Genomic DNA, 21,085 nt, shown 5'->3' with positions numbered 1-21,085 from the left:
GCGGATGATGTGGCAAAACGACGAATTATTTGAAAATCAAAATAAATGAAAAATAAGAAGAAAGGAAAAAGTTATTTAAGAAATACTAAAATGAGATTTTACAAGAGGACCCACGCGCCTATTGTACGTGTAGTTCAGTTTACGTGCCATGTGGGCAAAAAGTGTCTATATGGTACAAATTCAGAGTAGTTTAGGTATGAAATTGGAGCAATGTTAAGTTTAGGTAGCCATGAGGAAAATGTGATAAAGTTTTGGGGGCTAAGTAAGACTTTTGCCTTTTATGTACTTAAAACATGTCTACCTTAATGAAACAAAAAAATGGGTTTACTTTTAAAAGGGAATGTATTTCGTTTAATTCAAACCCTGGTAAACGAAAGTCTTTTGAGTATCGCACACCACACTTAACACAGCTACTTGCCATAAATCTAGTAATTAAGTTCTGAAATGATATAACTTGGACACATTGTGACAAGATGAAAAGATTCTTGCAGAACGTAGCCAAATCTTTTAATAGTGCAAGACAGCCCCAAATCGATTTCCCTAAACATCTTAAACCAGAAAGAGTTAACCTGACCCTGAAAAGCTACCTCAACTCCGATCCTATCAAGGCTATATTGCTTTTCTCAGACTTGCTGAGTACAAAGATCTCTGCAGTAGATAGCTACACTCTCTTGTATGTCATCAAAGCTTGTGCTAAGAAATCCCTGACCACTGAAGGGAAACAGGCCCATACCCTTGTCATCAAACTTGGCTACGAACCCATCATTTTTGTTCAAACATCCCTCATGGATATGTACGCGGCAACTGCCAATGTTGCTGATGTGCACAAGGTGTTCGACGAAATACCCAAGAAGAATGTTGTGTGTTGGACTTCGCTGATTTCTGCGTATGTCCGAAATGAGAAACCATACAGAGCCATAGAGATATTCAGGCAAATGCAAATGGATAATGTAGAGCCTGATCAGGTAACACTTACCGTTGCTCTGTCGGCCTGTGCTGATCTAGGAGCATTGGATAAAGGGGTGTGGATTCATGATTTGATAAGTCGAAAACCGGAATTTAGTGAGGATTTATCTTTAATGAATGCTCTGTTGAACATGTATGTAAAATGCGGGGATATCAGAAAAGCTAAGTTACTGTTTGATAATATAAGAATTAAGGATATCAGGACTTGGACATCCATGATTGTTGGGCATGCATTACACGGCCAAGGACAGGAAGCGCTAAGGTTGTTTTCGGCATTGGAAGAAAAGAACAAGTCCAGATCAGGAAACATCCGTGGGACTAAGGACCAATTACTTGTTCCCAATGATGTTATGTTTATAGGGGTTTTAATGGCTTGTTCCCATGCAGGGATGGTGGAACAGGGGAAACAATATTTTAGAAGTATGACTGATGAGTATGGCATAAAGCCTAGGCTTTCTCACTTTGGCTGCATGGTGGATCTGTTATGTCGTCGTGGGCTGCTAAAAGAGGCATATGGCTTTATTTTGGCAATGCCAATTCAGCCAAATGCAGTTACATGGAGGACACTACTTGGCGCCTCTGGCGTTCATTGCAATGAAGAACTTGCTGCAGTGGCTCGGTCTAAATTACGTGAGTTAGACGCAAGTCTTGTTGGTGATGATGTTGCGTTATCTAATATCTATGCTGCCAAGGGGATGTGGGAGGAGAAAATAATGCTTAGACATGAGATGACACAAAGGAGAACTCCTGGATGCAGTTCTGTTGAGGTGTGGAAGTTGCATTCTTGAATGTTTAAGTGCAGAGAAGTTATTATCCTATGGATTAGGTTCTTGATCACTTTATTGGGCCACAAGAACATTTGTCAAATTGCCAGCTTTTATCAAAAAGTTCGGGCAGAAAGTTCAAATACACTGACTGTTGAATATGTTCATAATCTTGTTGATTGAAAAAACATTTCTTAAAGGATCCAATAAGTGGATGGCGAAGGTATTGACATGACTAGCATTCCTTCTAATCTACATTGTGCCAGCTTGATTAACACGATCCATATGAGAGGAGTATGGAAATAATCTTTGTATTTCTTGAGTCCGCGAGCGCTGAGTCGTTGGGGGTAAACTCAATCAAACTCCCAACATTGATCTTTCCATCAAACTTCATACCTATGGATTTGAAGTTTGGGACTGCTGCGCCAACAGCTTGAGACTTCATGCAAAATATTGTAACTTCAAATTCCAATTTTTGCAACTTCAATTGCCTACGTCTGAAATTGATTTTAAAATAGCTAAGCTTATACTCCCTCCGTCTCAAATTATATGCCGTGGTTACTAAAAATAATTGTCTCAAATTATTTATCGTTTTAGAAGTTCAAGGCATAATTAATTATTTTTTTCTCATTTTATCCTTAGTAGAATTTTGTTATTAATGGAGATGACACATAAATAGAGTAAACATTTAATCGAGAGATTATAACTTAGACATAAATAAGGGTGAAGTTTTTAGTCAAATACTCCCTTCGTCTCATAATAAGTGTCACTCTAGCCAAATTTTTTTGTCCCATAATAAGTGTCACTTTAGGAAATCAAGACATAAATTGACTAGTTTTTTTCAATTCTACCCTTAGACAATAAAATACTCCCTCTGGATAAAAAAAAGTGTCCACTTTGCTGTTTTTTCTTGGGTAAAAAAAAGTGTCCACTTATTAAATCAAGAAACAATTAACATTAGCTTTCTAGATTTGCCCTTATTAAGTGTTATGTGATCAAATTCCAATGCCTATTTAATTGGGAGTGTGGTTTAGTCAATTTACATTTTTTTTTCTTGGAGTGAGTAGTTTCTTAAGGGGTGTGCACAGAACTAAGTAGACTCTTTTTTTTATCCGGAGGGAGTAACATCTAAATGATGATTGGAAAAGCCATATAATAACTTAGTATTGTTGGATTTTCAATTTAAAAAAGGTTTACTTCTTGTGCCTGCTATAATCAAAAGATAAAATTAATTTATTTTTATTATATAGGGATAATTTAATAAACTTCATATTGTATTATTAGTTTCTTAATACGCATGTTTTTTACTAAAATAATACTGGGACGGAGGGAGTAGTATTTCTTTAAGGAGCGCGTGAAACAAAAAGGCCACATATAATTCGACGGAGGTAGTAAAAATTTATAAATTTCGGCTATATTTTAAATAAGGGTCTCAAAAAGGGTCATCTGGGCGCTTTCCCAAATCTTCAATGTAAGCAAAGAGCTTTGCCACCCAAAGCCCAAAGTAGTGAGATACGCAACCCGGTCCAGCAGTTGCAGGCGAAGCGAAGTCACCTACCGGTCAGAAAAGTGAGTCGCTTAGTAAGGAGAAAATGGATACCGACTTCAATTAACTCCAACTTCCACACCAGCTGCTAGGTTAATTGTCCTTCCTTTCCCCCCCAATCCTGACGATTCTGTTACTCTTTATAGTCATCTTTGACAGTTTTCACCTATGCCTTCCGACGCTGAGTTATCGGACGATGATTGGAAACCTAATGTTGGCCCTAGCAATAACTCTATCGATCAATCTCTGGACGCAATTGAGAATCAATTATCCTCAATTTCAGTGGGTCAATCCGAATACGAATCCGAATCTGACTTGGATACAAAAGAAGCTTCCTCATCCAAGCAGGATGAGTTCGCCAATGGGAATTCCGGAGCTGATAATAGCAATGGGGTGGAAGACCTTAGCTCTGTGTGGAGGAACAAGTCTGAAGAAATGGAAGCGCCGGCAAGTCCTAGTAGCAGTGGTTATGCAGCTGAAAGAGGGAGTAGTAATGCTAGTAGTAGGGCATCTGGTATTGAGGAGGTTGATGGTGAGATTATTGAAATTGGGAATAGTGATGCTTATGAGGGAGTTTCGGACTCTCAGGTGCAATGGATTCCCGGGAAACGCCACGGCAATGAGGTCAGTCCAACTGAAGCTAGTGCTTTTTTTAGCTCTAAATAGTAGTTGTGTCTAGTTCAACATACCAGTTGACCTGCACGGTTTCCCCCAAAAGGCCTCATCCATTAAGAATGTCCAACAACTTATAAGTAACTTACTTTCCTTTTCAGCTAGTACTTTGTTCACACACACCCTACAAATTTCACACACACCCAACAAATCATACAGTGTATAACTTAAGAAGAAGTTTGTTAAATGTTAGATTCTGCAATTAGGGAGTTTTGATTCTTGATAGTTTTTTAACACAGTAAGATCAACTGAGGACAACCTGTAGGCTGCAATAAGGTCAAATTAAGGACCAATCGTTGGCTGAAATCTAACTTTTAGGTTGTAGATGGCATGAACTGGGATTAAGCTGTAGATGTGGTAGCAATTACTGTTTATAAGCTTACAACTTTTTATATTTCCTCCTACTGCATACACTCTATTTTTCAAGGTGTTTTTTTTTTTTTTTTTGGGTAATAAACTGTGAAAATATTACCATCAACAACAAAGATTTTTTAAACCTAAAGAGCATCCGGTGTTTTTTTTTTTTTTGAAACTGGTAAATTTGTATTCGTTAGCATTAAGGATATGCTGGAGACCTTCAAAAATGTTGGTCTAAACACAGAAATAGAAAAGAGATACTTACAGGGATTTTATTAAGTCTACAAAATGATCTATATCCTCTAATCCTATTTCTTTACACCAAAAGTATAAAGATACTATACAATTCCATTTTACTTTCTGAATGGAATTGGATCTATCTTTAAAACACCTCCCATTCCTTTCTTTCCAGATGGTCCACCAGATAAAATGTGGGATCATCCTCCGCCACTTCTTTTGACTCTTGCTGCCTCCTCTTCTCATCCAACAACTTAGTAGATCTGCAGTGTGCTCTGGTATAGTCCATGTTGTCTCTGTCAGGTTGAAAAATAGGGACCATAGTTCTGCTGTGAATTTGCAGTGAAGAAAGAGATGGTTGTTGGCTTCATCAGTTTCATTGCATAGAAAACATCTGGAGACTATGATGTTTCCTTTTTTCTTTAACACTTCATGAGTCAAACAAGCCCTCTTTGCCACCAACCAAGTGAAACATTTCACCTTGGTTGGTGCTGGACACTTCCAAATTTTTATCCAAAATCTTTGGTGCTCCTCATTCTGCCCTATGTCCTCCTTTCTGTAAGCTCTGTTTACTGAGAATTGTCCATCACTGTTATGTCTCCATCTCAAAGTATCTGCATTAGTGTTGGTACCTTGGAAGTTACCAATCCTGCTCAACAGATCAGCCACCCTATTTATCTCCCAATCATTCAAAAATTTTCTGAACGTCAAGTCCCATCCCTGTACACTCCATATTTCATTTATAGTCACCTCTGGGTTATTGCATAAAATGAACAAGTCTGGATAATTATCCATAAGTGGGACTTGCTTATTCCAAGCATCCTTCCAGAACCTTGTTTTTTTTCCCATTACCTACTTCCATCTTCAAGTTTCTTTTCAGCTTTGGCCACTAAAGAGATCCAGTGTTATAACCACGTTCTACTTCTAGGAAGGGTGCTATTACCATCTAGACCTCAAGCTGGCAAAAAACCAAATCTAATTACATAATCTTTGAACCAGAGAGTGACATCGATGAGCTCTCTTAGAACAGTGTAGTAAATCTATACTCTCTCTAATCTCTTTTTGAATCTGTGCTATGGCGAACTTTGTATTGATAAAGACTTCCAGGTTGGAGGTAGTAGGTGCCCCGTGGAATTAGTCGAGGTGTGTGCAAGCTGGCCCGGACACCACAGTTATCCAAAGAAAAAGCTGTTGCTTAGCTGTGCAATTTGGGTCTATGTTGCTCAGACTCTTCAGAAATGTCAACGGGTGCGTGTGGGATTCTCCAAAAGTAGTGCATTTTTGAAGAACCCGACAACGGCGTGGCAACATTTTTGGAGAATCCGGGCAACATAGGTTTTGGTCCTTCGTCTTGTTTAGAATTGTTGAAAAACAAGTCAATATATGTTTAAGAGCTCGCCTCAGTGGCAAAGACAATAAAACAATATTTTATACTGCTATTCTGCAGAAAATACACTGGTGAGACTAATCTATATGCAGACAACTAAAACTGAGTCTTCAGTAACATCAAAAGAGAAGTAAAGGAGATCCACTGTTGATTTGATTCATGTCTCATGTTTATCTTTTGACTTTTTTTGATTGATGAAGTGCAGGATGATGCTTCTGTTTCCTGGAGAAAACGAAAGAAGCACTTCTTTATCTTGAGTCACTCAGGAAAACCAATATACTCAAGGTCAGTGTTAAAGCCCCCCTCCAGAGTGCTGAATGACATTTATTAATTAGAGTACTACATACTGTTGTCTATTTCTACTTAATCATATTTAATGTCCTCTGAGATTACTTATTTTTCTTTTATCATTTTCGTTTGAAGATATGGAGATGAGCACAAACTTGCTGGATTCTCTGCCACTTTGCAAGCCATCATTTCATTTGTCGAGAATGGGTACTTCGTCAATGAATTATGGAGTTGCTCTTTTTTCTTATAAGCTCATCCTTTGGCTGTTACCTGGTACCCCCTTCCTTTTCAGCAAAGTCATAGCGGGATATTGAAGTTTGCCTGATTGGTCTCTTTTTCAGGGGTGATCGAGTCAACTTGGTCAGAGCCGGTAAACACCAGGTCAGTCTCCTTGTGTCGAAATTCTCCATAATGCAATGATGATGGAACTTGTGTTTTCTTTCATGGTTGATACCTCACCTTCTTCTATGATAGTTAATACTTGGTAATTTTGAAGCTGCGCGGGTTAGTGCCTAGTGGTTGTGGATGTATATATTCCTGCTTACTTCAGTTTCATGCTAGTCTTTTTTTCTTTTTTTAAATGCTTGAATGTTATTGTTTTGAAAATGGTATTGATGGAAAGAAAGGAAAGAGAAGATATCCACATGCTGTTTGGTTTTGCAAGTGAGTGGTCACCTAGGAATATTTTGTAATATTAGCAATTGAGTTGCACCAGTAGGCAACTTAACTGAGGACTTTTCGGCTTAAGCATTTTGTTGAATATGTGCTGCCTGATTTCTGTTTCTTGTTTAACAGACATTTAAGGCTTGTGTTTCAGGTTGTGTTTCTTGTGAAAGGACCTATTTACTTGGCTTGCATAAGCTGTACTGAAGAGTCATATCAGTCACTGAAGGGACAACTAGAGCTCCTTTATGGTCAGGTAAGTCACTCTTTTTCTTTTTTGTTTCTCCTTTGTTTCTTTTTATTGTTTAATTTTATAATAATTGAGATCCTGGCCTGCTCATAGTTTCCTTAGCATGTTAATTGACTGCCTATTGTTCTGACAGATGGATGCAATTTCTCATGTATCAGTTGTTATCTGTGCAGATGATACTTATTCTTACGAAGTCTCTGAATAGATGTTTCGAGAAGAACCCTAAATTTGACATGACTCCTTTGCTTGGAGGAACAGATGCTGTCTTCTCTTCTCTAATCCATTCATTCAGTTGGTTTGTTCTCTCCCCTTTCTCTCTCTTTCTCTCTCTGCCTGTGTACTTATCTTCATCGTGGTATCTTTTACTTCTTGTGACATTAATTCTGTAAATTGAAATATCCTATACTTCATCTACTGTGGTGAGAGAGGGGAATTGTTAAATCTTAAAGAGTGCTGAGACATTCTGTCTCCTTGGAACTTAAGAAACGATTACGGAAGCTTTATCCATTAATCATAATCATATAATTTATGTACTATGATGCGAGAGGCCAGTTTTATTAAAACTCAGGAGCAGTGTGACAGTATGTCCCGTTGAAACTTGAAAGAAGAACTATAAAAGATGTGTTCGTTAATTCTAATAACATATACTTTATCTACTAGGGTGTGAGAGCGCAATTTTTAAATCTCTCAAGTACTGGACATCCTCTGTCATTGCAACTTAGAAGAACTTCAGGAGCTTATCTGTTAACTTGTATTTAATAACTATGGGAAGGAAAATTATTTATTGATACTTGAGAGATGTAGAAGAACTCAATGTAACAGACACACAATCCTCCTTCCATAGCTGGGGAAAAAAGCAAAAAAGAAAAAAGTAACTGAATAGATTAAAAAGTTGGAAGTTATTTTTCTGCTTAGGAATAGGAACGATGAAAAAGTGAAGAAATTAATTTCTGCCTACTGTTTAGAAGATGTTGTGTAATCCAGGGGATTTGACAATGCACGGAATGTACGCTTATAAGTTACACAAAAGACGGTCACAAAAGAAAATATTTAACTTATTTGTCAAAAAGGAAAAGCATAAATATTCTCTATATAGCAAAAGTTCCATTCCATCTCTGCGGAGGTCCTGTATTATCAGTTCTAGCTTTCTGGCACAACTAGGACCGCTGTTTTCTTAAGCTGATGGAAAAGTATTGTTCTCTCATGTCTAGCTACTACTTGCTGAATATAGTACCTGTAATGTGTTTCCCAATAAAATTTACCTTATCAGGAAAAATAAAAACCAAAAGTGCTTCCCGATAAAATTGTTTTCTATCCTCTGAAATATGCTGTGTATTAGACTTGGTCTTTACTCTGCTGTTGATTTAATCTTTTTCTTCCTCATCTTTGTTGTCTTTTTTTTTTTATCCCAACACTAACTATAAAAGGAAGCTTTTCTTCACCATATTTTTGATGATGTAGACTTTACCCTCCCCAGACCCCACATTGTGGGATTCTACTGGGTATGTTGTTGCTGTATTTTTGATGATGTAGACATTTTTACTATTCTCAACTCCTTTCAAAAGGTTCTACTCAATTTTAAGTTACAGTCCGGACATTCTTTTAAGTGAAAAAAGAATATTGGGAAGCTTGTTGGTTGAACTTTCAGAATATGCTGTTCAGAAACACCTTTCTGATGATTTGGATGCAAACATTTTTACTAGAAACTGTTTTTACCTATGCTAATGATATCATTACCTATACTAATATATTAAGTATGCTTATTTTGATTTCAGGAACCCAGCTACCTATGCTAATGATATCATTACCTATACTAATATATTAAGTACGCTTATTTTCATTTCAGGAACCCAGCTAACTTTCTCCATGCTTATTCATGTCTTCCACTTGCTTATGCGACAAGGCAAGCTGCTAGTGCCATCTTGCAAGATGTAGCTGACTCAGGGGTCCTTTTTGCCATTTTAATGTGTAAACACAAGGTGTTGTTTCTATTTCTTATTCTTCTTTGGAACTCTTCTTTCAAATTGCACATTTCAGTGGTGCACAGGTTTCAGTATACTATATTGTCTAAAGCATCCTGTTTAAAATTGATTTGCAGGTTATCAGTCTTGTTGGTGCTCAAAAAGCATCTCTTCACCCTGATGATATGTTATTGCTCTCCAACTTTGTTATGTCTTCTGAATCATTTAGGCAAGTTCAACTAACTTTTGATTCTTGTTTGGGCCATTTTCTTGTGTATATGGTGCAAATGTTTGGAGATGATTGATAAGCTCATTTAACTCGTGTATATGCATATTCTTTTTGCTGTTTAACCTTATTAGGCTGGTAACTCGTCCTAAAACCTTGTAGTAATATGACTCATATTGTACCTTAATTTGCTGACCTTTTTTTAATAAAGGATTGGGGAAGGTTGCTTGAGCCGAGGGTCTCTCGGAAACAGCCGCCCTACCTTTCAAGGTGGGGGTTAGGTCTGCGTACACTCTACCCTCCCCAGACCCCACATGGTGGGACTATACTGGGCTTGTTGTTGTTGTTGTTGATTGGGGAAGGTTGCTAAATGCTGTCAATTATCGAGGCAGGCGTGGCCTTTGAGGATACAGATGTTACTGTGAATGGCCGTGCTAATCTTAGTATATTTGTGCTTGCATTCTTGGTAGGATTGTGTAGTAGCGGTTTACCATTATGAAATTTCCCATTACTTTATATGAGAGTGGTTTCACATAATTAGGTCACTTCTACTAGTTGTTACATTTCATATTTTCCTCGATTTCATTCACTTAGGTTTTCATGTGCTTTGATCAAGTCATTTCCGCAACGAAGGACCCCCTTTTTCTTTAGGCTCCACAACATTTATCTGGCCGTCAAATTATCTGGGGCTGCTGTGGAAATTTTCACTTTTTATGCTTATGGTCTGCCCCCATTGATTTGGCTCATGTCCTGAGGCAGCATGTAGCTAATGTATCTTTTGGCGTAGCTAGGATTTGATTATCATCACGACATTGCATCCAAATTCTTTTCTTCTATTTTGTGTGGTTGGTGTTCCTAATGCTTGCTCCTTTTTATTGGTGCTTTGAATGTTTTTGTCTTTTTCTGTGCCCTTGTTGACTGTGATGGTTGGATCATACCTTACATAATAATAATATAATTGATGCTGAGCGATTATATGTTTTAACTGAGTGATAGCCTAGTGAAAAAGATCCTCCAACCTTGAAGTTGGGGTTCCTGTCACCAAGAGAAAAGTGGGAAAGGACCATTGATGACTCTTGGGAAGAGAGGATTATGCGGTGGGGTTTCTTCCATATTAAAAAGTAATGATAAAAAAAATGAAACATCATATGTTACAGCCACTCAAGGTCTGTATTCCATTTTGTACCATTTAATTTCCTGGAGGCTATATTATAACATGCTCATTGATGTCATGCAGGACATCAGAATCCTTCTCACCAATTTGCTTACCAAGATATAATCCCATGTCATTTCTACATGCTTATGTGCATTACCTCGATGTAAGTTGGGACAGTGTTGAATTACTCTTTTTTAATCCCCTTCTCCCAAAATGTTGTCAACTTTCCTTCAAAGGGTAATCTTTATTACATTGTACTACAGATGCATTCTTACAAAAATTCAAATTTGTCAAAAGCTATTATTTATCTTTGAACTTTTGGCTGCTATTTTCCTTGAACAATTATTATTTATCTTTGAACTTTTGGCTGCTATTTTCCTTGAACAATTATTATTTATCTTTGAACTTTTGGCTGCTATTTTCCTTGGACAACTGTAAATTTTAACTCTCTTATTCCGAGCAATTCAAAGTAATACCGCCAGCTTAATACAGAGGAAGTATTTACTGATGAAAGATTTTAAGTTGAATCTCTTTTTGATTGGTGATAGTAGGTTGCCTTACAAGAACTCTAGGATTTTGGTGTTTCCAAGTTACTCAATTTTGGCGCTGTATATTACAGGTGGACACATACTTAATATTGCTTACTACGAGCTCAGATGCCTTTCATCATCTTAAAGATTGCAGGTAAATGATGCTTTTTCTCTTTTTTTTTCTTTTTTTTTTCTTTCGAGTACATTTGGTTCTAGTACTCAAAGTTGATTTTTTTTTTTTTTTTTTTTGGTTTACATTAGATCTGAACCAAGGGAAATATGAGCCATGTATATCTGTTCTTAAATTCTTTTAAGAGGCATTAGCTTGTTAAAGCGAACAACTTTTATCTTTCCCATAATAACCATGTTAAGGCAAAGTTCTTATATACTTGTAGGATTCGTATTGAAAAGGTACTTGTGGAGTCCAATGTACTCAATGAAGTCCAAAGATCCATGGTAGATGGTGGCATGCGTGTTGAGGATTTACCTGCTGATCCCGGTTCTCATACTGGAGCAGTCTCCGCTCATCTGGGTCAGCCTGGACATACTAGAGAATCATCAGAGAGATTTGCTGAGGCATTCATAGGTGTTGGTGGTCCTGCTGGACTTTGGCATTTTATGTATCGAAGTATTTATCTTGACCAGTATGTGTCGTCTGAGTTTTCCTCACCAGTAAATAATAGACAACAACAGAAAAGGTACTCTACATTCAAGTTGCTGTCATAACAAACAATATCTTTGCCTCTTCTTTTTTCCCTGTAAGACGAGATCTTCTATTTGCAGGTTGTATAGAGCTTACCAGAAGCTTTATGCATCCATGCATGATAAAGAAATTGGACCGCACAGAACTCAGTTCAGAAGGGATGAAAATTATGGTACGTGCTTGGCTGCTTGTTTTTTTTTTTTTTTTTTTTTTTTTTCCCCCTTCTGTAAAGCTCTTGAAGCACACAGACCTCTCGATTCTCTTCTCATAATTGAATGCTTGTTCATGGTCGTTTCCTTCCTAGACAACTCTTGCTGTCAGAGCTTTCTAGCTGTGTATAGCTGACATGGCACTGCTGCCTTTTGTGATTATAGCATACAAATTTATAGCCTGTTTGGCCAAGCTTTTGGGAAACTAAAAGTGCTTTTTTTAGAAAGTTGAGGTGTTTGGCCAAGCATTAGGAAAAACGTAAGTGCTTTTGAGTAGTAGCAGAAGCTGTTTTTCAGAAGCTAAAAAAGTAGTTTTTCCCCAGAAGCACTTTTGGAACAATGGATGAGCACAAAGTACTGCTCTAATATGGGGAAAAGTGCTTTTCAAATTGATTAACCAAATAAAACCTACTACTCTCCAAAAGTACTTTTTCGAAAAGCACTTTCCATAGAAGATCTTGGAAGCTTGGCCAAACAGACTATTAGTCAATTGAGGTCCGAGTTGCATAGATAATCTGATCTACACATCATAAAACTTCTTTCTTTTTCTTTTTTCGAATTTAAGTCTATAGAACCTAGATCTATCTATCTTTCTGCTTGCATAGTACCATAGACCAGGTTAATTTTCTTGTCAAAGCTTTGAGGTTGGGATGGACAAGTACTTTTGGAACAATGGACAAGTACAATGTACTGCTCTAATATTGGGAAAAGTGCTTTTCAAATTGACTAACCAAATAAAAACTACTACTCTCCAAAAGTACTTCTCCGAAAAGCACTTCTGACAAAAAGCACTTTCCATATAAGCAGATCTTGGAAGCTTGGCCGAACAGACTATTAGTCAATTGAGGTCCGAGTTGCATAGATGATCTGATCTACACATCCTAAATCTTCTTTCTTTTTCTTTTTCTTTTTTCGAATTTAACTCTTGAATCTAGATCTATCTATCTTTCTGCTTGCATAGTACCATAGACCAGGTTAATTTTCTTGTCAAAACTTTGAGGTTGGGATGGAGAAGTTTTCTTTGGGTCGACACTGACAGTTGCTGGGTAAGAGAAAAAAAAGTAGAACGCGTTCTCCTATTCATTTTTATTGTACTTCATGTTGCTGTTAGTCGTTATTCATGAACAAGAAAAAGAGTATAAATCTACTGAGTCCTGATTGCAAGGAAAGTGTGATCCCTTGCAAGTTTGCAGGTGATTTCAAAGCACTTCTCATATTTGCACGCTGAGCCAATTCTAAAAGCCAAGTGCATAGACATGAATAAATGAATTGTGCTATCGAGGATATGTAGTAATTAATTGGTACCGTTATTCATATTTCTTCGAGCTGGAGCTCTTTCAGGAAGGTGCTCGCTACAATCAAGTTCAGTGTATACCTTTTTGATTCAGTATTGACCTCTAATTACTATTAAGTTTTTTTTTTTTTTAAAAAAAAAAAAAGGGTTACTGAATTCTGGGATGAGAATTTAGAAACGTAGAAAAACAACTCTCATGATTTTGTCCCATGATAACTTTTTAGTTCCTCTTAGAATAACTTCCGTACTTTTATCTTGCAGTTCTACTGTGCTGGGTTACTCAGGATTTCGAACTTTACGCAGCATTTGATCCCCTGGCAGACAAGGTTTTATTATTTATTTGTTCTTCTAAGCCTGTTTGTCTTCTTGAATGTCACTTTTATTTTAGAGAGCCTTTCCACCTATCATTTCAATGGTGTTGTACGTGCTAGATGTGACTCATTTCCTCTTTGGTTAAGGAATATTTGGACTATTCATGGGACAGTTTAGGTATTGAAACTTTGGCAATCCAAACTTGCAGACCAATGCGATAAATAGACCGTAGTTCACTTTTATTCTGTACTGTAGTAAGCTGGTTACCACTTATAATGACACATGAGATTTGTGCCAGGTCTTTAGCCCTAGCGATTGAAATCAAAATCTCACTTTTACAAAGTTTTTTTGCTCAATAAAAGAATCTACCCCAACGTGTACCTTGAGATTGTTATCTTCCAAGATGATCTTATCCTGCCACCCCTAGATAAGTCGACTTATTGTTTATGCATCATTGTCAAACAGCTATTATTTGAGATGTCATTTCGTTACTGGCGTCAGTCTTATACAACTAAGTACATTTTTTGTAGACTGAAATGCTGATAAATACGTCAAAGCTGATTCTGTTATTTAAACTTCAATATATTGTGTTAGTTTAAATGTGCTTGACATATGGGGTATTATTCACCAATAGTTATCCTATGACTTTTCTTATGCCATTTTTTGGGAATGTGAGAATTGCACTATCTACCCATGATCTTTCTTTTACGTTTGGTAAATTCCACCTTGCAGGCTCTAGCTATTAAGACTTGCAATCGAGTATGTCAATGGATCAAGAACATAGAGAATGAGATTTTCTTGTTAGGAGCCAGTGCCTTTTCGTGGTGATTGTGCCCATGTTATGTATTCTATTTTTCTTCCTTTTTTTCTGGAATTCCTTGTAATAAGTTATTGCCTCATTTTGGTAGGCTTCCCATTTTTGTGGCTCAATTATATAATGCCGATTGTAGCTTAAAGTTTGGCAGTCAAGATATGAGTTGGTCTCACTCTAGCCATCATTTTATTTTGGCTTGTACAATTTATGAAAATTTTGTAGCTTATCTGTATCAAAAATTTATTGTGTTCTACGTATATTATGCGTTAATTCCCGCAGTATCCAACATGCGGACAAATAGAAGATTTTGGTGAATTTGGAATGCATGTTGGGACTAGAGCGCCACATGATATGGTTGCAACCATCTATTCCTTCATTCCCTACTTTTTTTCTCCGAGAGGGAAAGGGCGTTTACAATTTAAGTCGTTAACATCAATAAAATGTCAATCTTGGAAATAAGTGGAAATTGGATATTCAATATAGAATTATCTTGATCCCTATGCAAGAAAAGTTATACAACATATTGTATTACACAATCTCTGAAATGGGCTTATTTCATTTTTCCTATTTTGTGTAGGTTGTACAGTGAACCATGACGCAGTGTCGCAACTATTCTTGCTTTGCTACTATGATTTGCTAGGTCATCTGCGTCAAATGCAAATAAAGTTACTGTGAGCACTCCACAGAAATGTAAAGAACTAAACGATGGAAGTGTAATCCACTTATAAGGATCTAAAATGGATCGATCTTACCAATCTTGTCTCAGCCTAATAAAACAGAGTAAAAGAATGGAGGTGTAAATTGAATGTGGTGATTACTAAAAGAAGAAAAATACTGAATTCAGTCTCATAAAACATGCTATGGATAACGAATTTCTCCTCCACTGCAAATACATATAGCATGAACTTTTCGTATGATGAATACAAAGATATGAAGGTCAACCTTAAAATGGCTCCCTCTAATGATCACAAAGGTTATAAAGATATGATAGAAAAAAGAAAAGTAATTATCTTAATGTGATTTGACTGAAAAAGATGAAGAAGAAAAATCAGAAACTGACGATGAACATACACAGGACAACTACGTATTAACAGTTATGACGACTTGAACCAAGTAGGCGGAAACTTCACACAGCAACTGCTTCAGGCCTTTTGCTTGTCTTGATTCCTTTAATAGCTGCAACATGTTAATACACTATGTAAGTTCTAAGTTTATTAGTTATTAATATATAAACATCATGTTCTGGGTCTCTCAGTATGGCAAATAAAGAGTTTTCATATCCTTGCCTTCGGCATAATCAGGAGCTCCAAAGACAGCAGAACCGGCTACCAAGGCATTGGCTCCAGCTTCAATGACCTGCAAGGAAAAATGACTGTTAAATTGTAATCTCGTGTGGATAAATGGTTGGTTGCTTTGATGCACAATGTTCTCTTTGTCATCATCACATATAATTCTCTATAATTTGAAATGTAGGTTACTCTTCGTTGCAATATAAAACACGATTGCACAATAGATGAAAAACTATGGAGAAAGATAAGGTTGTGCTCCACGAAACCTGATAAAATATCAAAAAAATTTAGGAAAAGATATGAATACACAAGTTGCAAATCAAGTAGTAATATTTGCACACCACTTAAAATGCTGCAGGTAAGATTTATCCTTTTTTCATAACCTATGACTTATCCCAAGAACATATCAAAAAGAAACATAAATCTTTTCACAGTTAACGAGGGTTAAAGGGACAAGCTTGTTGGGAGAGGGGTTATAATCATGGGAGAGCAATACTGACCTTGTAAGCATTTTTGGGAGTAACTCCACCATCAACCTCAATCCAAGGGTTTAATCCCTGCGAAGTTCACATAAGGCATGTCATCACATTGCATAGTTTGAAGAGACTGAAAAAATGGTAAAAGAATTACCCTCTCCACGCAGATTCTTCTCAAGTCTGAGATTTTCTTGACCTGACTCTCAATGAAGCTCTGTCCGCCAAATCCAGGGTTTACAGACATAATCAGCACCAGATCAACAGCTGTTGCACGAAGAAAAAAATAAATAAAGACACAAGCAATTTAGGTAAACCAAGAATAATGTTCAGTTCTGGCTGTAACAGCATATTAAGAATAATATACCTTGAGCCTAACTGAATTCCAAAAACTAGCTCATATGGGGGAATTGCCAGGCCATATAAAGGGACTGCAACCCATACTCTCAACCAATGTGGGACTCCTAACTTATGTTGCTCAGACTCTCCAAAAATGCACTACTTTTGGAGGATCCGACACTCACCCATCAACATTTTTGAAGAGTCCGAGCAACATAGCTCCTAACACCTTGCTTTTCAAATCAACATCTCTAAGTTCAGTTTTCATTCTTGCACTCAAATTAATATACAAGTAGTTCAAGGGTACACTTCCCATGCTTTTGCTTCATTCACCAATCTAATACGGTTGCGACATTTTTCAGTATATTCAGCATAGTGAGCCTAATGATTTAACTAGTAGGATCCGAGGTGCTTTAACATGCTTTTCTACAATATGAAGTCAACTTTGAAAGACAACATAATCTATATGACTCTATCACCTATTTAGAGGAGTACTTCTCCCATCTCTCAGTCGCAGTTTCATTATTGACTCTCACATCACCAGTAACAAAGAAGGAAACTGAAGCAGAAAATTTTAGGAAAAATCCTAAGAGTATCATCTCTGAAAAATTGTCTTTAAGAAGCAATATCTTACCATCAAGGACATATTCAATTGCGGTTAAAGGGGTTCCAGGATTGAGGACAACCCCAGCTTTAGCTCCCAAACTTTTAATCTGAACCAGAAACAATTAATAAGGTGGTCAATAAAAACTTAAATATGTGAAATAATAGACAGTTAACAAAACACAAGAAGCTAACCATGTAGTTAGAACTATCTTTGGGTAACAAAATCATAACATGCTGAAATATTACACCTATGGCGCTCACAATTACAAATTGCAGCAGACCAGTTCCAATGTCATGGAACACCTAACAATGATTTTATAATTTCTCTAGAAGTTCATTTCACATAGATAAAGTAGATCTAATGTAAAAGGTAATCAGAAAAGAAAAAAAGAAAAAAAAGAAACTTCAAATGAAGAAGTGTTCAATGTAAGAAAAACAAGCACTCTACATTTTATTTTCTTAACCTCCATGGTGTGAGTTTGGATGCTTTGCATCATGTGAAAAGTTTTCAAGAGAGACATTATCTATAAGAAAAGTAATAAAATTCATCACGAATAGTTAAACAATTACTCCAACAAGTCTGTTATAACTGATATCCTAAAAGAAAAAAGGCAAATGAAAAACACCAATATTTAGACTTCTGATAAAGGATACCAAGAATCATGGATTGATCTCACAGATACAAAATTTGTAGTGAGTGAAAACTTTAGGCTTGTGATCGTTCTGTAACTTATGTACAACATTCCTAACAATTTAACTTAAGAAAAAACCCCTTGCTGTAACCTTATTTAAGTAGGTTTGCAATTTAATTCCTATGAGGAGATAGTCATTACTGACAAAGAGGTGTCTAGTATTCGACAAAAACAAGCATGCCATTGAGCATCAAAAGGTCTAAAGGATCACAAAACCAAGAATAAATCTTTTTAGGTAAGTGAAGCCAAAAATTTCAAGAGACTGAAAAAGACACTTAACAAGTCCCGTGTACCAAAAATTCTAGCAAGTGTAAGGCACTTGATAGGCCTTATACCATAAAGATTTAGCAAATTTGGAGGTTGCTCCTACAGAAAATTTCAGAGTAACACACTCAACTATGCAATTCTTTGTTTGAAAGATCACTTCAGCAGTCATCTTGCGGTTCACACAACTAGCTCCAGTAGCCGCAGAAGTCATGCATCAATCATACTAAGATAGCTTAATCTGAATGTCATTTTGTGCACTTTCTACAAAAATTTGTATATGAGAATAGTTAAAAGCCCTTTCATTGTTTGTGTTTAATCCAAAAATATATTTTCATGGGCCAATCTATTATGTAACCTAAAAAATTTGAGGTGAAGAGGAGTTCTTCAAGTTGCAGTACATCAACACTTTTGAAAGCACTGTTGATAAGATTTTTCAAGACTCCTTGTATGGTATCATAAGTACATGAAAAAAAGAAAGAAAGAAAGAAAGATAGAAAGAGAGAGAGAGACACTTACCTGATTTATTGTACGATGCAAGTGGATGGTAGAAGATTGCTCACAGTGAACACTGATGATATCAGCACCTGCTTTTATGAAGTCAGGTACTCTCTGGTCAGGTTCGACAATCATCTGCGGAAGTTTGAAATTGAACATTAGAAAAGGCATCCTCATGCCTATAGACCTGAAATTAGTTTTACAACATGAATGAACAATGGGAAATACCAGATGCACATCCAATGGAAGATCTGTGATAGGGCGCAACGAATCAACTACGAGGGGTCCAATAGTTATATTTGGAACAAATCGACCATCCATCACATCTACATGAATCCAGTCGCAACCTGCCTGCTCAACTGCTTTCACCTAAATGCATGAAAGGTACAAGAGTAAAGCACTTACATGTTATGAATGATTGACCAGCTTAAGAGCCATTCTTACGAGAAATAACAAACCAAAAAGAAGAATTTCACAAAAGAACTTGATCTTAAAATCAGGAAGGTAAATTTATTTACTCAATATGTCAAAGTTGTAAATGTATAAAAATTTCTCATAATCTGGTTTCCAAATAAAACTACACCTTTATAAGATCTATATAAAAATGGTAGAGCAAGAGATCCATATGACCACAAACCTGTTCTCCTAATTTAGAAAAGTTAGCGGAAAGGATGGATGGAGAAACAATAATGTCGCTTTTCGAAAACTTATCCACTCGAGCAGAAGCCTTCACCACAGTTTGAACTCTCCTCCTGCATTAATAAACGAAATTAGGAATAATAACATTTGGACAGATTGTGCCGCTACTATAAGGGGCATAGTGGCAGAAAGAGAAACGACTACTAGATAAATTTCCTATATTTTCTAAGAGGGGAAGTAAGAAAGGAACATGCAGTTGTAGCAGGAAAGAAAACGAATGGCTCGTCCCCAGAAAGAACATAAAATGCATAAACTCAGCTGATATTCAAGAAATTGACTCATTTTTACAACTATATAAGCAAAATTGCATCACCAAGTGGACATAATCTCATCAGAGAGATAAAGAGCTAATAGCAACTGGAATCAAATTCAAGTTAAGATTGGCGCTTGTTGAAAAACATACAAGTTACGGTGGCTTGAACAAGAATTAATCAGGATTTCAAAACTCAAAAGACCTTTGACATTGCCAAGAACAAGGCCCCTAATGACTTTACATTATCAGCCAATTGCCAATTGAAGATAGTTGCTTCTTGATGCTGTTAGATTCTAAATTATCACCACAAGGCAATGTTGAATTGCATATTATCCAGCTTATAACATTGACTCTTCGAGACTATTTACTTACCTTGCACAGAGGGATCAAACTTCAAATAGGATATGACATTGAAACTTCTCCTTCAGGCCTTATTAGAACCTTACTAGTTTAAGCTCAGCAAGGCATATTCACAGACATAGGGTGTGCAAAAATTCCTGCTATATCTTTATCATACACTACATTACATATCTAAATCCCCTCACCGCAAGAAAGCCTTCTTTTTTAGCCTTGAAAGGAACTCAGGGCTTTACCAACTAACTCCCTAATCAATCATTTCCTATACTTTTCTGACCAATAAAATTTCAAGGGTAATCCTTAATATGCAACATCATGATACCTCTAAGGGCCCTTCTATCCCGATAAACTTAACCTTCTTTCCATTTTAGGACCGTCAGAAAATCTTTTAGCAACTTCTCCTATGACAATTCAAATAATCATAATTTAGCGCTGCCGAATTTCATTTCAGACTTAACCGGATATTTCACCAACTAATTAGTTCTTTCATTCCATGATTTTTAACAGTTCTTGTTTTTAATACTATCCAAAATCAATTTAATAATCTCCACAAACATTTTACTCTAACAACCGCACAAGTCAAATTAGGTCTCCTTATCTGTATGGAGGAAATATATGACAACAGCACCATAAAGAATATCCAAAAACCCAGTTTGAACACCTAAAACATCAAGGTGCGAATTTTTTCCAGTGGAATTGACGGATTCAAGACTTCCCACAAAAGGCTAGCAATCTTATTTGCTTTCAACATTAACTCTAAGTATAAAGATTACAAGTAAACGATTGGATAAACAATATATAAACTTAACTCTTAAGGGGGGGAAGAAAGACAATCAAGAAAGTAGAGAACCAACCTGGTGAAAGTGAGTGAATTGGGGTTGGAGGAAGAAGTCTTTTGAAGCTTATGACTCCCGCCAAATCCATTAATTTGGGATTGTAACACAGTTGATGAACCCACTGAAGAAGCACTCGCCATTTAATTTTCTTTCTTTTTCTTGCAGCAAACTTTCCCTTCTTGGAAGTTTGGGAAATTGAGGAGAGAAAGGTTGGTGCTTTGACAAAATGGAACTAACAATCCCAACCACCCTCTTTTTTTAACTTTTGAGACTCCCAAGACAAGAAACAAACTGTTATTTTGAAGAAAATCAAGAATGAAATATCAGGTTGACACGTGTCCGTTTTGATTTCTCATAGGGTACTTTGCTTATCTTCAATGGTTGGCCCTTCTATCTTGCTGACTCAATTTGTAGGGACCTGCCATCCTTCATTTCGCATGATGG

General features: G+C 36.6%; 3 protein-coding genes and 1 long non-coding RNA gene across 6 annotated transcripts; 3 read left to right on the top strand and 1 right to left on the bottom strand.

Annotated features, from left to right (window-relative positions):
- Positions 1 to 282: 282 nt before the first annotated feature.
- LOC132055697 (putative pentatricopeptide repeat-containing protein At1g74400) lies at positions 283 to 2,301 on the top strand. The gene has a single exon (XM_059447645.1). It carries the CDS (start codon positions 474 to 476, stop codon positions 1,752 to 1,754), a length of 1,281 nt encoding a protein of 426 aa, XP_059303628.1. The 5' UTR covers positions 283 to 473; the 3' UTR covers positions 1,755 to 2,301.
- An 879-nt stretch (positions 2,302 to 3,180) lies between these two features.
- LOC132055694 (vacuolar fusion protein MON1 homolog) lies at positions 3,181 to 14,592 on the top strand. The gene is made up of 14 exons (XM_059447643.1): positions 3,181 to 3,900; positions 6,135 to 6,214; positions 6,353 to 6,424; positions 6,559 to 6,598; positions 7,035 to 7,136; positions 7,304 to 7,425; positions 8,977 to 9,109; positions 9,229 to 9,320; positions 10,555 to 10,636; positions 11,093 to 11,157; positions 11,399 to 11,701; positions 11,787 to 11,878; positions 13,471 to 13,535; positions 14,254 to 14,592. Exons 1-14 carry the CDS (start codon positions 3,445 to 3,447, stop codon positions 14,347 to 14,349), a joined length of 1,800 nt encoding a protein of 599 aa, XP_059303626.1. The 5' UTR covers positions 3,181 to 3,444; the 3' UTR covers positions 14,350 to 14,592.
- Positions 9,327 to 10,551, top strand: LOC132055696 (uncharacterized). The gene is made up of 2 exons (XR_009414633.1): positions 9,327 to 9,539; positions 9,680 to 10,551. It is a non-coding gene; the product is annotated as an uncharacterized LOC132055696 (long non-coding RNA).
- Positions 14,593 to 14,791: 199 nt separating the features above from the next.
- Positions 14,792 to 21,085, bottom strand: LOC132055695 (ribulose-phosphate 3-epimerase, chloroplastic). Of its 3 annotated transcripts, none has more exons than XR_009414632.1 (10): positions 20,660 to 21,085; positions 19,134 to 19,248; positions 18,725 to 18,865; positions 18,518 to 18,631; positions 17,071 to 17,149; positions 16,255 to 16,364; positions 16,125 to 16,181; positions 15,622 to 15,691; positions 15,396 to 15,511; positions 14,792 to 14,980 (listed from the first exon to the last, which is right to left on the bottom strand). XR_009414632.1 is itself a non-coding variant. In XM_059447644.1 (9 exons), the coding sequence occupies exons 1-9, from the start codon at positions 20,779 to 20,781 to the stop codon at positions 15,462 to 15,464; spliced, it is 858 nt and encodes a 285-aa protein (XP_059303627.1). In that variant the 5' UTR covers positions 20,782 to 21,084; the 3' UTR covers positions 15,199 to 15,461. The 3 variants fall into 3 exon arrangements, 1 of the variants encoding a protein (XP_059303627.1); XR_009414631.1 differs by having other exon boundaries at positions 15,407 to 15,511; XM_059447644.1 differs by lacking the exon at positions 14,792 to 14,980 and having other exon boundaries at positions 15,199 to 15,511; positions 20,660 to 21,084.

Source organism: Lycium ferocissimum, chromosome 5 (genome assembly GCF_029784015.1).
Source record: "Lycium ferocissimum isolate CSIRO_LF1 chromosome 5, AGI_CSIRO_Lferr_CH_V1, whole genome shotgun sequence".
NCBI classification, from domain to species: domain Eukaryota; kingdom Viridiplantae; phylum Streptophyta; class Magnoliopsida; order Solanales; family Solanaceae; genus Lycium; species Lycium ferocissimum.
The sequence above is the reverse complement of the archived record's forward strand: the minus strand, read 5'-3'. Positions and strand labels throughout refer to the sequence as shown.

Excerpts from the sequence above, each read along its gene's own strand:
- LOC132055694 (XM_059447643.1), top strand. The coding sequence starts at position 3,445 with ATGCCTTCCGACGCTGAGTTATCGGACGATGATTGGAAACCTAATGTT. Across the intron at positions 7,426-8,976 it reads CTAATCCATTCATTCAGTTG|GAACCCAGCTAACTTTCTCC; the intron begins GTTTGTTCTCTC and ends TTTTCATTTCAG. Across the intron at positions 11,879-13,470 it reads CAGAAGGGATGAAAATTATG|TTCTACTGTGCTGGGTTACT; the intron begins GTACGTGCTTGG and ends TTTATCTTGCAG.
- LOC132055695 (XM_059447644.1), bottom strand. The coding sequence starts at position 20,781 with ATGGCGAGTGCTTCTTCAGTGGGTTCATCAACTGTGTTACAATCCCAA. Across the intron at positions 17,150-18,517 it reads TGCATCGTACAATAAATCAG|ATTAAAAGTTTGGGAGCTAA; the intron begins GTAAGTGTCTCT and ends TTTCTGGTTCAG. Across the intron at positions 15,692-16,124 it reads CTCCCAAAAATGCTTACAAG|GTCATTGAAGCTGGAGCCAA; the intron begins GTCAGTATTGCT and ends TTTTCCTTGCAG.
- LOC132055697 (XM_059447645.1), top strand. The coding sequence starts at position 474 with ATGAAAAGATTCTTGCAGAACGTAGCCAAATCTTTTAATAGTGCAAGA.